Source organism: Haliotis rufescens, unplaced genomic scaffold (assembly GCF_023055435.1).
Source record: "Haliotis rufescens isolate VD_foot unplaced genomic scaffold, xgHalRufe1.0.p SCAF_6, whole genome shotgun sequence".
Taxonomy (NCBI): domain Eukaryota; kingdom Metazoa; phylum Mollusca; class Gastropoda; order Lepetellida; family Haliotidae; genus Haliotis; species Haliotis rufescens.
Genome location: NW_025964334.1, coordinates 1699121 through 1715607, shown reverse-complemented (window position 1 = coordinate 1715607; position 16487 = coordinate 1699121). Strand labels below are relative to the sequence as shown.

The following is a 16487-nucleotide window of genomic DNA, read 5'->3' as shown; positions in this document are numbered from 1 at the left end:
CAGGTCAATACCTCCCTGCCAGCCACGGATCGTCTTACAGTGCGAACCCAAGAGAGGTCAGCATTTCAGGCTGTGTTCTTCAAGACTAACCAGCCAAGCAACATCCCCAATCCCTCAGCAGAGGGTCGACTTTTGTTCCCCGTATCCAATGGGGATGAAGAGTGTGAGGATGACTCTCAGGGACGCTTACCGGCGACTAAGAAATCAGGAACCACAGAATTCTCACCACTAATACTTTTCTGTATTTACTCAATTATGCTCAGAATGATTTGTGCTCCTTCTGTCACAATGAAAAGGAAACAATTACTCACTTGTTTTGGGAATGTGATGTAATAAAACAATTTTGGGATGAAGTGTCATTGTGGATCGACCAGTGCTTTCATGGTTATAATATGACATTTTGTGCAGAATTGATACTTTTTGGAGTTAAAGAGAACATAAAAACAGATAAAGTGTTTGATTACTTTTACTAATTGCAAAATACTATATTTATAGATGCAAATTCCAAAATACAAAACCTTATTTTCATGTTTATAAAAAGGAAGCTTTTTCACGATACAACATTGAAAAAGATATTGCTTTCAAGACAGGTAATCAACAGAAATTCTATGGTGCTTGGATGCTGTATCATCAACTTTTCGAAAATGAGGAGCAGCTTTCAATTTAATTTTAGTTTTGTTCTTAAGAATTTAATGTTTGAGACCATGTACTTTCCTAAACTGCAATATGATATATAAACAAGAGTGAATGTGTGAGTGAGAAGTATGTTATTTTCTGTAAAAAAAACAACAAAGTAGGATGTACTGATAAGTTGTGCTTTATGTCATGGGCTTTCTGCTACCCTGGGCGGAAGCCCATTTATGTAACAGGTGCGTCTTTCTAAAAACAATAAAAGGAAAAAAAAAGAAAGAAAAAAAAGGAAATCAGGAACGCACAATCACTTCCTCTCCAGACCAACATTGACAGGTGGCTCGACATCACCGAGCACAAGCAGAATGACTATGGGATCAACATCATAGTATGGATCAACATAGATTCCTTTCTCCAGCGGATCGATATTGACATCCAGGCTTCTCGAGGACGTTACGCCTCACCTGAGGATCGACATCCAGATCAACTTCCTTATCCTTTGTCTATGAATTGACAGTCAGATTGACATCGACCTGAGTAGCAACAACAAGACACTTCGTCAGAATGACAAAGGGATCCACATCAATACCCCTCTCATAGGGTCGACATCAAGATCAACATTGATGCGCTTTCCAGTTGATTGCCATCGATTTATTGCAATCGTCATCATCGCCCTTGTTCGTAGCTTCTATTGGTTCGGAGACGTTATGACAGACTTCACTGCTCCATCTTCCCGAGGCAAGGGAGTTAACTGACATCAAAAGTCAAGGTTCCACCCTTGCCGAACTAGGCTGAAATAACTGGGCTCGATCGTAGCGCCACCAGTGGCTTTTACCAGTTATGTCCCTTCTAAGCCTCTCCTATGGACCAATCAGATTCCACCACTCATATCACTTGCGTTTGCTTCACACAAAATGGTGGTGCCCAATCAGGACGATCTGATTGATAATCAAGATGTATATTGTGATAAAACTGGTCTTACATCGTGAAATGCATCAAATCACGTGAGCACCTTGATTAAAAACATGAACAGATTTAGAAAATATCTGAAGAAGAAATGCATAGTCTGAGATAAGATAAATATATCAATATACAATCTATTGTAAAATGTTCAAATTTTGTCCAATAAATGCAGTGATTTGGCTGGAAACAAATGGCATTTTCAGGAGTTTATCAAATTTTAGACAGTTTGGAATAAAATCAGTCAGTATCTGAAAACATGATCTCATGGTAAACCTTTCTTCATCAAGGTGGAGGTTCATTTGCACACATTTACTTTGTGTTTCAGAAAAAGTACACAGAAGCTATGGAGAGAGTGGACAAGATCAAGATCGTATGTCCAGACTGGGTGATTGACAGTATTAAGGAGAACAAGAAAGTAGATGAAAGCATTTACCACCCTAGACTGATAGAATATCCCAAACCAGAATCCCCACCCAAACCAAAGACACCAGAAACAGAAATCCTGACTCCGACGAGGAACCTGGCCATCAGTCCGGGGCCGGGGCAGCAACTTGCACAACAGATTGCTGCTGGGCTCCGACGCAAATCTTCCTCCGATGAAATGCCCCGAAATGGAAGCCGACCAGGAACGCCAAGCAGCTCCAGTGCGAAGGAAGCGTTAGCTCGGATGGTGAACAGCCGATTACAGCAGTCGCGGGTGGGAGACAGTCCCGAGGCCCGCCCGGCACCCCCCAGTCCCCTGTTTCCTCACGCACACCCGTCTCTATCGCCAGGGCAGCATCCCATCGCCCCCCAGATGACCCTGGGGCAGCCCCCCGCTCTCAACCCTCAGATGATGACCTTCAACCCTCTACAAGACCCCAGCTTGGGCAGCAGGACACTGAGGAACATCACTAACAACGCAGAACAAGCTCAGCAGGGGCTCCGACCAGGGATGAACAAGGTGAGACATTCGGTCACAAATATTTTGGCGGTATTGAGATGAGGTCTGTCATGTTACTTTTCTGGAAGATAGCTCAAAAGTATTTCTTTTGTGAATCTTTGTCACAAACTGCTAGATTGCTTTAGCTATTCAGGATGTGAACATATATTTTTTGCGTTTCCAGGGCAGCATGTTCACATGAGGAGGGTGTGTTTCCAATGCTAAAATCATTAACCTTTCATTATTTCTGCTTGAAGCTCCTGTCAAGACAATTGTTGTGGGTTTGTGGGTGACTTGTCTTCTTGTCTCCTAATTCTCACCAGGGTTGATTGAAACTGAGAACTTGATAGTATTTATATGAAAGTAGCAAAGTTGATGTTACACATAAAAAAATGTTGTGTTTCAGATCCACCAGATGTTCAACATGCCCCGCCACGCCAGACCTCCGCCTCCGTATCCCATACCTCCCCATGCACTGCAGGTGCTGCCTCAGTTCTGGGGTCACGACCCTGCAGACAACAGTAAGTTCGTCTATATTAAGCGTTGTCTTAGATTATTAGGCCAAGGTGGAGAGTTGTCTCCCTTGCCATGCACTTGATAATTCACCCTGCGTGCCCCGGTCATGCTTCAAGGTTTGTCAGCACCATACCTGTTTGTTTTTGTAAACTTGTAAACGTCTACAACCTGCATCACTTCTGCCGTTCCTCCAACATGAAGCAGGGGTAGCGTGATTAAAGCGTTCACTCATCAGGCTGAAGACCTGGGTTCGATTCCCCACATAAGCACAATGTGTGAAGCCCATTTCTGGTGTTCCCTGTCGCAATATTTCTATAATATTGCTAAAAGTGGTGTTAAACTATACACTCACTCACTCACTCACTCACTCACTCACTCACTCACTCACTCACTCACTTCAACATGAAGCTGATGCATGATAAACAGTTATTTTAAATTTTTGTGAATTTAATATTTGGTCATAGAAATATTTGTGTGAGCCATTTCTGTAGATTTCTCATCGCAGGTGTAAACAGTTGAATGCATACTTATAGGATGCCATAAAAGAAACTTTACCGTTACTTTTAGGATGTTGATGTCTTTGTTTCAATTTATCAGTGAACATGTGGAAATTGATTGTATTGCAGTTCCCCCGGACATGTGCCTGCTCGGGTGTGTGTTCTACGTCACCGACTACCAGGCTATCCTGGGACAGGAGGAGATTACCACATGGAAGCAGGTAGACAACGTGTATAAGAGGGGATGGGGTAGCTGACACAGCGTTCGCTCAACATGTCGAAGGCTGAGTTCCACTCCCAACATGGGTACAATGTGTGAAGCCATTTCCTGTGATATTGCTGAAATTTGCTAACAGTGACCCAAATTGACATGGAGCCAACATCAGTCAAGCCAGAGGTGGCCCAGTAGTCAGTTGCTGTAGCTCACCTTACCTCATAGTCATGCCAGGATATGCTTATCATGGTTCTCAAATGTGGAGGTAAACATGTGTTTTCAGATTTGCGTGTGTTATTTCCCTGCCCAGAAATTTGAATATCCAAATGTGGTTTCTGGGTATCGAATTCTAAGTAACACTCGCATATCTGAAAACAAGGCATGTTTGTGTTGAGAAGAAGAGATGGTCATCAAAGTATGCAGTGAAAAGGCTGAATAATTTTGCCAGGTGATCGAGCAGTATAGCTGCCAGATAGACTCCCCCTATTTGTCTGGAGAGTTGATGATTGTGTGTGTTTGCCAGGTGATCAAGCAGTATAGCTGCCAGGTAGATTCTCACTATTTGTTTGGAGAGTTGATGATGTTGTGTGTGTTTGCCAGGTGATCGAGCAGTATAGCTGCCAGGTAGATTCTCACTATTTGTTTGGAGAGTTGATGATGTTGTGTGTGTTTGCCAGGTGATCGAGCAGTATAGCTGCCAGGTAGATTCACACTATTTGTTTGGAGAGTTGATGATGTTGTGTGTGTTTGCCAGGTGATCAAGCAGTATAGCTGCCAGGTAGATTCACACTATTTGTCTGGAGAGTTGATGATGTGTGTGTGTGCCAGGTGATCGAGCAGTATGGTGGCCAGGTAGACTCCCCCTATTTCTTTGGAGAGTTGATGATGTTGTGTGTGTTTGCCAGGTGATCAAGCAGTATAGCTGCCAGGTAGATTCACACTATTTGTCTGGAGAGTTGATGATGTTGTTTGTTTGCCAGGTGATCAAGCAGTATAGCTGCCAGGTAGACTCCCCCTATTTGTCTGGAGAGTTGATGATGTTGTTTGTTTGCCAGGTGATCAAGCAGTATTGCTGCCAGGTAGATTCACACTATTTGTCTGGAGAGTTGATGATGTTGTGTGTTTGCCAGGTGATCAAGCAGTATAGCTGCCAGGTAGACTCCCCCTATTTGTCTGGAGAGTTGATGATGTTGTGTGTGTTTGCCAGGTGATCAAGCAGTATAGCTGCCAGGTAGACTCCCCCTATTTGTCTGGAGAGTTGATGATGTTGTTTGTTTGCCAGGTTATCGAGCAGTATGGTGGCCAGGTAGACTCGTCGTACTCCAGTCGCGTCACCCATCTTCTCTGTGCCACACAGTACAGCGATGTCTTTCAGCTGGTAACTACTACCTCATATATGGCTATTGATCAAATCTGCTTGGTTCTCAATACATCAGCAACAGTAGAAATACTTCATTTCATTTCTATAGAAGAGAATTAATGGTCTGTAAGGACTACCTTTATTGTATTTTTACTTTCTCCCAGCGCAATATATTACTAGACACTAGTGTAAATTTGAAGTCTGATTGTCCACCCTTTATTCTGACTTTCCATGTGAGATGGCATTTTGTGAAGGAACAGCTATATGCAATGTAAGGAATGAAATATTGAATTAATTTGGGATTATCTCCCTTGGTCACCAGGCCCTGAAGGACCAGAAACGGGTGGTGACGGCATTCTGGCTCAATGACTGTCTCCTCCAGAAGAAGCTGCTACCTCCCTGGCAGGGGCTCCACATCCCCCAGGTGTACCGAGACCAGAAGCCCTGCAGCAACCAGGTACCCACCCTTAGTTAGCATCAAGTGGGGTAGGGGGGGAATCCTGTATGGGTTGAGGGGGGTGGAAGGGGGAGAGGGAATCCAGGATGGAATCGATGTGGACCCAGCCACCTGGATCGACTGGTCAGACTCGGTGACATGTCATTGTAATCTGATTGAGTGGATTTGCTCATAATATAATATGAATCACTGGATTGTCTGGTCATAGATGGTGTGGATTGAGTCAGTTATTGACAGGCTGCAGCCATATGCTGGAATATTGCAACACGTGTCTTGATAGTAAGGTAAAGTGGGCTGCGTGGGACACCGAACCTGCCATGCTTGGTGCAAGGGAATGAGTAGATGACCAATAAAAACAAATTTATTAGATTTGAGTTAACTGATGAAAAAGTTTCAAAATTACAATTAGTGTCCTCTCTGAATATACTGGTATTGTGTTGTATTGACACATGCTTGTCTTAAGATGCGACTAACAAGATCGGGTGGTCATGCTCGCTGACTTGATTAATGCATGTCATCGTATCCCAAATGCGTAGATCGATGCCCATGATATCAATCACTGGATTGTCTGGTCCGGTGTGCTTTTCAAGAAATATCCAAAATGATCATCATCATGGAGTTTGATCACATGGTTATGATCCGGGCAAGAGTCGGCAGTCAGGTGACTGCTAGTGTATATATTCAGCAGCATGTCAGTCTACGTACATTACCAGCATGAGTTGTTGTATTGAAACACTATTGACCTTCTACGTACATTACCAGCATGAGTTGTTGTATTGAAACACTATTGACCTTCTACGTACATTACCAGCATGAGTTGTTGTATTGAAACACTATTGACCTTCTACGTACATTACCAGCATGAGTTGTTGTATTGAAACACTATTGACCTTCTACGTACATTACCAGCATGAGTTGTTGTACTGAAACACTATTGACCTTCTACGTACATTACCAGCATGAGTTGTTGTACTGAAACACTATTGACCTTCTACGTACATTACCAGCATGAGTTGTTGTACTGAAACACTATTGACCTACGTACATTACCAGCATGAGTTGTTGTACTGAAACACTATTGACCTTCTACGTACATTACCAGCATGAGTTGTTGTATTGAAACACTATTGACCTTCTACGTACATTACCAGCATGAGTTGTTGTACTGAAACACTATTGACCTACGTACATTACCAGCATGAGTTGTTGTACTGAAACACTATTGACCTTCTACGTACATTACCAGCATGAGTTGTTGTATTGAAACACTATTGACCTTCTACGTACATTACCAGCATGAGTTGTTGTGTTGAAACACTATTGACCTTCTACGTACATTACCAGCATGAGTTGTTGTACTGAAACACTATTGACCTTCTACGTACATTACCAGCATGAGTTGTTGTTTTGAAACACTATTGACCTTCTACGTACATTACCAGCATGAGTTGTTGTATTGAAACACTATTGACCTTCTACGTACATTACCAGCATGAGTTGTTGTACTGAAACACTATTGACCTTCTACGTACATTACCAGCATGAGTTGTTGTACTGAAACACTATTGACCTTCTACGTACATTACCAGCATGAGTTGTTGTACTGAAACACTATTGACCTTCTACGTACATTACCAGCATGAGTTGTTGTGTTGAAACACTGTTGACCTTCTACGTACATTACCAGCATGAGTTGTTGTATTGAAACACTATTGACCTTCTACGTACATTACCAGCATGAGTTGTTGTACTGAAACACTATTGACCTACGTACATTACCAGCATGAGTTGTACTGAAACACTATTGACCTTCTACGTACATTACCAGCATGAGTTGTTGTGTTGAAACACTATTGACCTTCTACGTACATTACCAGCATGAGTTGTTGTACTGAAACACTATTGACCTTCTACGTACATTACCAGCATGAGTTGTTGTATTGAAACACTATTGACCTTCTACGTACATTACCAGCATGAGTTGTTGTACTGAAACACTATTGACCTACGTACATTACCAGCATGAGTTGTTGTACTGAAACACTATTGACCTTCTACGTACATTACCAGCATGAGTTGTTGTGTTGAAACACTGTTGACCTTCTACGTACATTACCAGCATGAGTTGTTGTACTGAAACACTATTGACCTTCTACGTACATTACCAGCATCAGTTGTTGTGTTGAAACACTGTTGACCTTCTACGTACATTACCAGCATGAGTTGTTGTATTGAAACACTATTGACCTTCTACGTACATTACCAGCATGAGTTGTTGTATTGAAACACTATTGACCTTCTACGTACATTACCAGCATGAGTTGTTGTACTGAAACACTATTGACCTTCTACGTACATTACCAGCATGAGTTGTTGTACTGAAACACTATTGACCTTCTACGTACATTACCAGCATGAGTTGTTGTACTGAAACACTATTGACCTTCTACGTACATTACCAGCATCAGTTGTTGTTTTGAAACACTATTGACCTACGTACATTACCAGCATGAGTTGTTGTATTGAAACACTATTGACCTTCTACGTACATTACCAGCATGAGTTGTTGTATTGAAACACTATTGACCTACGTACATTACCAGCATGAGTTGTTGTACTGAAACACTATTGACCTTCTACGTACATTACCAGCATGAGTTGTTGTACTGAAACACTATTGACCTTCTACGTACATTACCAGCATGAGTTGTTGTGTTGAAACACTATTGACCTTCTACGTACATTACCAGCATGAGTTGTTGTATTGAAACACTATTGACCTAGTTCCAGATGCCCACTCTGCTTTAAATAATATGACCCAGTGATTCACCTTATTCTTCACCCTCTATGACGTGAACTTTAAATGAATTTTCTCCCCCTCATAGATCATCTGCATGACGAACTACGATGGTGAGGAACGGCAGCGGATCAAGCAAATGATAAACGCCATTGGTGCGAAATACACGGGCTACATGACCCACTCTAACTCGGTCCTCATCTGTAAGAAGTAAGTAGTGTGTGTGAAAGTCTGTGCTAGTTTATTTGTGAGTGACATTGTGAAAACTGAACACCTTCATCTAAAAATGACATAACGTAACAATGGTAAACCCACATTTTTTCACATTTCACACTATAAAAGTTCAATCATTTCCCTAACTGGCTATGTAAATATTGTAAAGCATTAACGTGATTATCAGTAGCTTATGGCTCGGGAAACATATTGAATATGCGAAATTTTACAAAATGTCCATAGCAGCTATTTTGTTGACATTGCACACTGGATACTTAGTGAGTCTCATCAAGTTGTAAATATCCAATAATGTAAAAACCAAAAACATTATGTGAAAGCTTGTTTGTTTCCTGATTACCGTGTTGATAAGAAAACATCTTTGTTGAAAGTAGTCAGTGAAATCATCGATTACCAACAGCATCTACTGAGGAGTGGAGAGTATGGGGAAACCTCTTTATTTCGACCCCCCACCCCCATGGACTAGTAATGATTCTGTGTTTGTTTAGGAAATTATTAACCTGTGAAGATCCGGTCTTCAGCAACCCATGCTTGCCATAAAAGGCGACTAATGGGATCAGGTGGTCTGGCTCGCTGACTTGGTTGATGCATGTCATTGTATCCCAATTGCGTGGATCATTGCATATGATGTCAATCACTGGATTGTCTGGTCAAGACTTGATTATTTACAGACCGCCTTCATATTGCTGGAATATTGCTGAGTGCAGCGATAAACAAAGAAAGAAATAACCTTCATTTGATAGTGCAACAGTAAACACAATGGATAACTTAGACAATGCTTTTAACATCTATTTTTGCATGCTTTTAGAAAGACTCCTGTATGCTTTAATGGAAGATCATGTGTATGTGATACAGAATTCTCATGGAGTATAGTGTAGAGTATAGGATTTCTGTCAGCAGAGATGTCCACCATTAATACTTGCCTCTACCTGGGGTGGCGTCTCTGGGGTGGCGTCTCTGGGGTGGCGTCCCTGGTGTGGCGTCCCTGGTGTGGCGACCCTGGGGTGGCGTCCCTGGGGTGGCGGCGTCCCTGGGGTGGCAGCACCACATTCTATTATTTATACTTCCTTCTGTTCACAGACCCGAAGGTTTAAAATATGACAAGGCAAAAGATTGGAGGATACCTGTAGTGAACGTGCACTGGTTGACGGACCTGGTCATCGGGAACCTAGATGCTCTGCGTCTGCCGGTACACGTCAAGTACCTCCAGCTGGGTCAGCACAATGAGTTCAGCATGGACATTGTCAAAGTCCAGGGCTTGATGGGTGAGCTGAACCTACTCATGTGTTGTGGTTCAGTTGATTACGTGTTTCCTGTAATAGGTTCACAGATGCACAGGTTCAACTATATCGACAGGCATTCGGAAATAAGCAAGAATGGTTTTTTTCCACATTTCTGTCAAATCTTCAAAGGGATTCGTTTTCTTGATCCAATATTTCTGAGGTTGAATTTTTCTGAATGAGGACGATGGAAGCAATCAGTGAAAATTAGTACCTGTTGCACATCTTGTGTTTTGATATATTGTGTTTGCTAGCTACCATGATCATCCTTAATAGGTTTTGTATGACAGAACGATACTGTTATTGGTGTGATGTATTTGCAGCTGGCTGGAAGACTCCGCTCAAAGTCAGCAAGGAGGCATGGAAGGTGAGGAAGATGTTTGTTATCATGGCTGTCATAGGTCAAGTTAGAATCTGATAGTCGTGGGTTCGAATCACAGGTATGCCTTGTTTCTCGGTTTGCCAGCAACATGCCTGTGTTCATGGGTTTCACTAAACTAGTGAATGTCTAGCACCCGCATCAAGAGGTGTTTCTGTGATGTACTGTGATGACTGAAACACTGTTCAAATCAGTATTGTGTCCACCTCACTACATAGGTCACCATGACCTTACACTCTACATAGGTCACCATGACCTAACTCACTATGTAGGTCACCATGACCTAACTCACTCTGTAGATCACCATGACCTAACTCACAACAGAGGCCTGCCAGACCTGCCAGATTCTGATATCCTCAACAGCAACATCCAGAGTAGAATAGGTCCCCAGTACCCAGTGTTTGTCATGAGAACTAACTTGGAACATTGTGATCACCATGTCTGACCTGAGGGTGAAGCACAGTTAAACATCACTGTGTCCAACACTACGAGACACCTTTCCCAATGTCATTCACATTGAAAGAGTGACATCACACACACTTTCAAAGATTCACTGTATGTTGATAGTCAATGTGTTACGACACAGGGATTTAGGTGTCCTAGTTCTTTAGTAACCATGGTAATGTTCAACATAAAAGTTCAGACAAGGACCCTTTACTTGTTTGGGAATACTGCCTTTATGACTACATGTATTTTTTGATTGATGTTTGGGATAATTAATTCAATTAATAAAGATGTAATCATTTTTTTACTTTTGCAAATAGAAATTTATTCCTGCTGCAAAGTTACGACCTCAGCCGGCCCCCGGTCAGGAGAACCCAGGAGTCAAACACAAACTGTCCGAGTCCGAGAAGACCGGACCTCTAGCTAAGAGGCCAAGGTTAGTCCCTTCCCCAACAAATAATTAACTCTTCTTTGAGAGGAATTTAGAAGTTGGAGTACTAAGTAAGGATAAGATATATGGATGATCAACTTCTTTATTACAATTAGGAGCGATGTTTCGGTGTAGGTTCTAACACTGTTATCAAGCAGTTACGGTGTTAGTACCTTCACTGAAATGTCACTCCTAATTTTGATTCCTTGATTGTGCTTTCATTTTTTAATATTGGTTAATATTTCGTACAACCACTCATGACCAAAGCGCTGGCATAAATCTTGCTGGGAATCATGCAGGAAGCAAAAGCACTGTAAGTCCCCATGATCCCCAGTTAGGTGGTCTAGCTTTGGTTGCCAGTGGTTATAGCCTAGTTTTACTTTTTCATGACAAATTGACTGAAAACTTCTTTGTTTTACTATTGCTCAGGTTTGTTTTATGTCTACACTGTGATATTTACTTTACTGTTTTACTGTCCTTTGTAAACAGAAATTTTGTAAAAGTATACTTGTTCTCATCGCGATATGGCTGCAATAATGCTGATGCGATGTAAAATGATGACTCACTAACTCAGTCTTTGCGTACTGTGAAGTCTACTAGCTTCAATTTTGCTCTTCGCACAATCCTCAGTAGATGTTGGTGTCATCATATGGACTAGTGCTAACTAGAGAGTGAGTGTGTATGGTTTGACGCTGCTTTTAGCAATATTCCAGCAGTATCACGGTGGGGATACCAGAAATTGTATTTACACATTGTACCCATGTAATGAGGGGCGGTCGGGTAGCCTTGTGGTAAAAGCGTTTGCTCGCCACGCTGAAAACCCGGGTTCGATTCCCGACATGGGTACAATGTGTGAAGCCCATTTCTGGTGTCCCCCGCCGTGATATTGCTGGAATATTTCTAAAAGCGGCGTAAAATCGAACTCGAACTCAACACATGTCATGAATCGAACTCGAACTCAACCCATGTCATGAATCGAACTCGGGTCTTCGGCGTGTCGAGTGAACGCTTTTACCACTAGGCTACCCCACCGGGTATTACTAACTAAGCTTCCTACACCAAACAGCATTTTACTAGACTCTTGTTTCGGACTAATGGCTACAATCTCAGATTGACCAAGTATATTGACTGCACGGCCATCTGTTTGCAGGCTCGAGAGCAACGGCAAATCCACACAGCCCAGGGTGATGTTCACGGGCTACCCTAAGGGCATCGTCAAGAGACTACAGCAGGTGAGCAGCGAACCTGGCCAGTGCTACTGACCTCACAAACATGAAGTGTTTTTCAAAATACCTGTAAAAACTACAAGCCATATTGGCTTCATTTGATTTGCTGTGAATATTTGTTGCAGCAAGACTCTTAGGTTAGTATTGATTGTTGACTGTGTGATTGGTTGATTGGTCAATATACCCTGTGATGTGTAACATTGTTCATTATATCAACCACTGGTTTGTCTGGTCTCATTGTCTATGGCGAAGACCCGGGTTTGATTCCCCCCACATGGGTACAATGTGTGAAGCCCTCCCTCACTCACTCACTCACTCACTCACTCACTCACTCACTCACTCACTCACTCACTCACACTCACTCACTCACTCACTCACTCACTCACTCACTCACTCACTCACTCACTCACTCACTCACTCACTCACTCACTCACTCATTAACTCGTACACGTGTCCTGATTTTCGAGTGGTGGACCTGCATCATTTCAGGCTTTCCTTCAAGAATCAGTTGACAGACTCTGATATATCAGAAATACTGTATTGCGTTTAACATGTTAAACCAAAATCACTCGCTGTATGACTGCCTCCGTGGTGTAGTGGGGAGAGCTTCTGCCCGCAGAGATGAAAGTAATTTGTTTGACCTATTATGCCAAGGAATGTTAAAAGATGGTACTTGTTGTTACCCTGGCTGGCGCTTGGCATTAAGGGATAAAACTAAGACTGGTCGGCTCGGGGTATCCATGTTAAACTGCAGCATGGTATCTCAGTGGGTTAGCATTATGAAACCGGTACAAGCCCAAGACCATTACACACACATATGCATGCATGTCTCCGTGTATGTGCAATAATCCTGAAAGCAACGTTAAACACCATTTCACCTCGCCTCACTTTGTTAGATCGATGCGATATCTAAATGACCATGTGTTTCCAGATCGTGAATGACCTTGGCGGAGTGTTGGTGGACAACCCTCGGGACTGTAGCCACCTGGTGTCTCAGATCTTCTCTCGCACCATGAAGTTCTTTGTGGCCATCAACGCCTGCAAGTTCATCCTCACCAAGGAATGGCTGGAGGAGAGCCTCATCCAGAGCAAGTTTCTCGGTGAGTGGCGCCGCACTAGATCCAGTTTTGCTTCTGCATGTTGTTTAACACGTGGAGACCCAGGTTAGAATGGGTCTTCAGCAACCTATGTTTGTTGAAGAGGCGACTAGCAGGATCATGTGGTCAGGCTCGCTGACTTGGTGGATGCATGCCATCATATCCAAATTGAGAGGATCAATGTTCATGATATCAATCACTGGATTATCTGGTCCAGACTCGATAATTTATAGACCACCACCTGTGAATTGACAGATGTGAACTGTGCTGCAGCATTAAGTCACTGTGAGATTACGTCCTACTTGCTTACGTAAGAAAATAATACATCTTTTCTGAAATCCTGAAAATGTCTCACGCTTGATTGAGCCGTAAATTTAAGAAATATTATTAGAAGTTACTCACTCTGAATCCTCATCGTCACTCATCAACACTCAGGGTTTACTCTGATGTGCGGAAGTGGGGGTCCCTGGACCCCAATACTTGAACTTAAGGGTCCTGTAAACTACTAAAATGGCGTAGTGTACTTTACGTTTCGGGGGCACGGGTGGCCCAGTTGTCTAAGGCACCGCAATTCGACTTGCAGAGTTGTGTCCGTTGGGCACGCCAGAAACCTATGATTGTGGGTTCGAATCCCGGTTTGCCCCAGTTATGTTTCTAGGTTTGTCAGCACCATACCCGTGCTCGTGGGTTTCACCGAAGTGGTAAACGTCTGTGACCTGCATTACTTCGGGCTTTCCTCCCACATTAAGCTGACACGCCATGATATAACTGGAATACTGTTAAAAGCGGCGTTAAACCCAACTCACTCACTCACTTTACGTTTAGGTATTTACTGTAGAGCCTGGAAGGATCAATGATCCTGTGGAGAGTGGTCATGATGGATGGAGGAAACCACAAGCCCATTACTGCTCTTGGTACATTTTTATTGTACGCCCCTTGGGACGCAGTTTATTCAACATTTGTGCATAGTGTAAAACCCTGATTACTCATCAATACTAATCAGTACTCATCAATACTATGGTGGCCAGTGTTAAACTATGAGAATCTCTGACAATATGACAGTAAGTGTGATCATTTATTTCTCTCATCAATACTATAGTGGTCAGTGTTACAACCCAGTGTGATTGTTGATTTCTCTCTCGTCTCAGATGAGGCAAAGTATCATCTCAACGACTTGAAGGGGGAGGCAGAGATTGGCTGTAAGCTGTCCGAGTCATTACAGAAGGCCAAGTCAAAGCCTCTCTTTCAGGTGAGTGACCCTATCTTGAAATGTCATTCTCCGAACACATGCTCTGTATCATTCATAGATATTTGATACTTCTGGATACTACAGGTGACAATGCATGAACATTACATTAGTCCTGTTACTTGTTCCTTGCTTTCAATCACTGGTTTGTCCTATTGTCAATAAAGATCCGGGATAGAATAGGTCTTCAACAACCCATGCTTGCTGTAAAGGCGTCTATGCTTGTCGTAAGAGGCGACTAACTTGATCAGATGGTCTGTCTCGCTGACTGGGTTGATGCATGTCATCGTATCCCAACTGCGTGGATCAATGCTTATGATATCAATCACTGGATTGTCTGGTCCAGACTCGATTATTTACAGACCCCCGTCATGTAGCTGGAATATTGCTGAGTGCGACGTGAAACAACAAATCAACCAACCATGTGTAGTCACTTCTCCCTCACTTACTCTGCAGGGTCTATCATTTCACGTCACGCCTGGAGTGGCGCCCCCTGTGTGTGATGTCCGGAACATCGTGGAGAGTGCTGGGGGTACGACAGTCAAACGACGGCCGTCAGCTAAGACCATAGCAGCTCAAATGGACGAAAAGGTAGGACGATAACCTGTCGCCAGTAGCAACCAGCAGGAGGAGTATCACAGGCAGTCAGACAGGGGACCCATAAGTGTTGCCTGCCCATCTTCAAACTTACCTGCCTGCATTCAGCAAAAACTAAGAGATTCAGTTGAAATAATGCAAACAATTACAGTAAACTATGGTTATAACGAACACGCTTATAACGAACTAACGGATATAACGAACTAACTTTTTAGTCCCGACTATATGCTGTAGTTATGCTGTATATATGCTTATAACGAATTACGGTTATAACGAACTAAAATTAGTAGTCCCTTTGAGTTCGTTATAACCGTAGTTTACTGTACTTGAAAATTTACGATTGTATGATAAAACTGAGTACGTAAGAAGTCTTAAAATTATCTGCCAGACAGTCGAGCAGGTGGAGGAAAATTACATGCAGCCCGACAGAAAAGTTACCAGCCACGGGCAGGTGGGCAGGTACTTCAGACACTGTAACATCCATTGAAATACACGCTAGTCAGCTGCCCGGGACTTCTGAATTGTGTGAGGACAAGTGAAATCGTGTGATAGTAGTTCTCATTGACTTGTACCATTTGAGGGCTATGGTTCAGAACCAGTTTGCAATGCTTCGGTTTTTGTGACAAATTTGAGGTGAATAAACGCTAGCAGTGAGGGAGTAGGTTACCCTTCTTAGAACAAGTAGAAAGATATCCGCTGTCAGTGTATTGTTGGGGGTGCGGTTGGGAACCCAGGTTCGAATCTCCACATGGGTACAATGTGTAAAGCCCAATTTCTGGTGTCCCTGCTGTCATATTGCTGGAATATTGCTAAAAGCGGCGTAAAAACATACCCACTCACTCACTATATTGTTGGGACATCACATAAAATTGTTAAGTCATGAAAGGAAATATTTGTGACTGTGTGTTAATATGAGGCCTCTCTTAGTGCAAACAATAAACATAGCGGAACAATCGAACGGGTCAACCCATGAACAAATATTGCTGAGTGAATATCTCCTGCATCTGTACCCCTAGGGGTCATACACTCAGCTTAATGTCTTATGGAATATTTAACAGACCTTTTGTTGTGTTTCAGGGGAAGCCCAAGTTTATTGTAATTACCTGTGTCAATGATATCCATCTCTGTCGGGACTTGCTGGCCAAGAAAATCCGTAAGTTGTAGTACGACTGTACCAATGTCTTAGAGCACAGCTAAAGGC

The 16487-nt window shown here is 42.7% G+C and overlaps 1 protein-coding gene across 1 annotated transcript in view; it reads left to right on the top strand.

The window, feature by feature from the left end:
- The window catches only part of LOC124149779 (PAX-interacting protein 1-like), a 28855-nt gene that overhangs the window by 8486 nt on the left and 3882 nt on the right, over positions 1 to 16487 (top strand). Inside the window, exons 6-19 of the mRNA XM_046521551.2 lie at positions 1919 to 2536; positions 2922 to 3036; positions 3658 to 3749; positions 5025 to 5120; positions 5425 to 5559; positions 8445 to 8566; positions 9668 to 9852; positions 10191 to 10234; positions 11011 to 11126; positions 12271 to 12352; positions 13278 to 13446; positions 14592 to 14692; positions 15146 to 15280; positions 16364 to 16439. Coding sequence (XP_046377507.2) covers positions 1919 to 2536; positions 2922 to 3036; positions 3658 to 3749; positions 5025 to 5120; positions 5425 to 5559; positions 8445 to 8566; positions 9668 to 9852; positions 10191 to 10234; positions 11011 to 11126; positions 12271 to 12352; positions 13278 to 13446; positions 14592 to 14692; positions 15146 to 15280; positions 16364 to 16439 — 2086 coding nt within the window. The remainder of the gene's footprint in view (positions 1 to 1918; positions 2537 to 2921; positions 3037 to 3657; positions 3750 to 5024; positions 5121 to 5424; positions 5560 to 8444; positions 8567 to 9667; positions 9853 to 10190; positions 10235 to 11010; positions 11127 to 12270; positions 12353 to 13277; positions 13447 to 14591; positions 14693 to 15145; positions 15281 to 16363; positions 16440 to 16487) is intronic.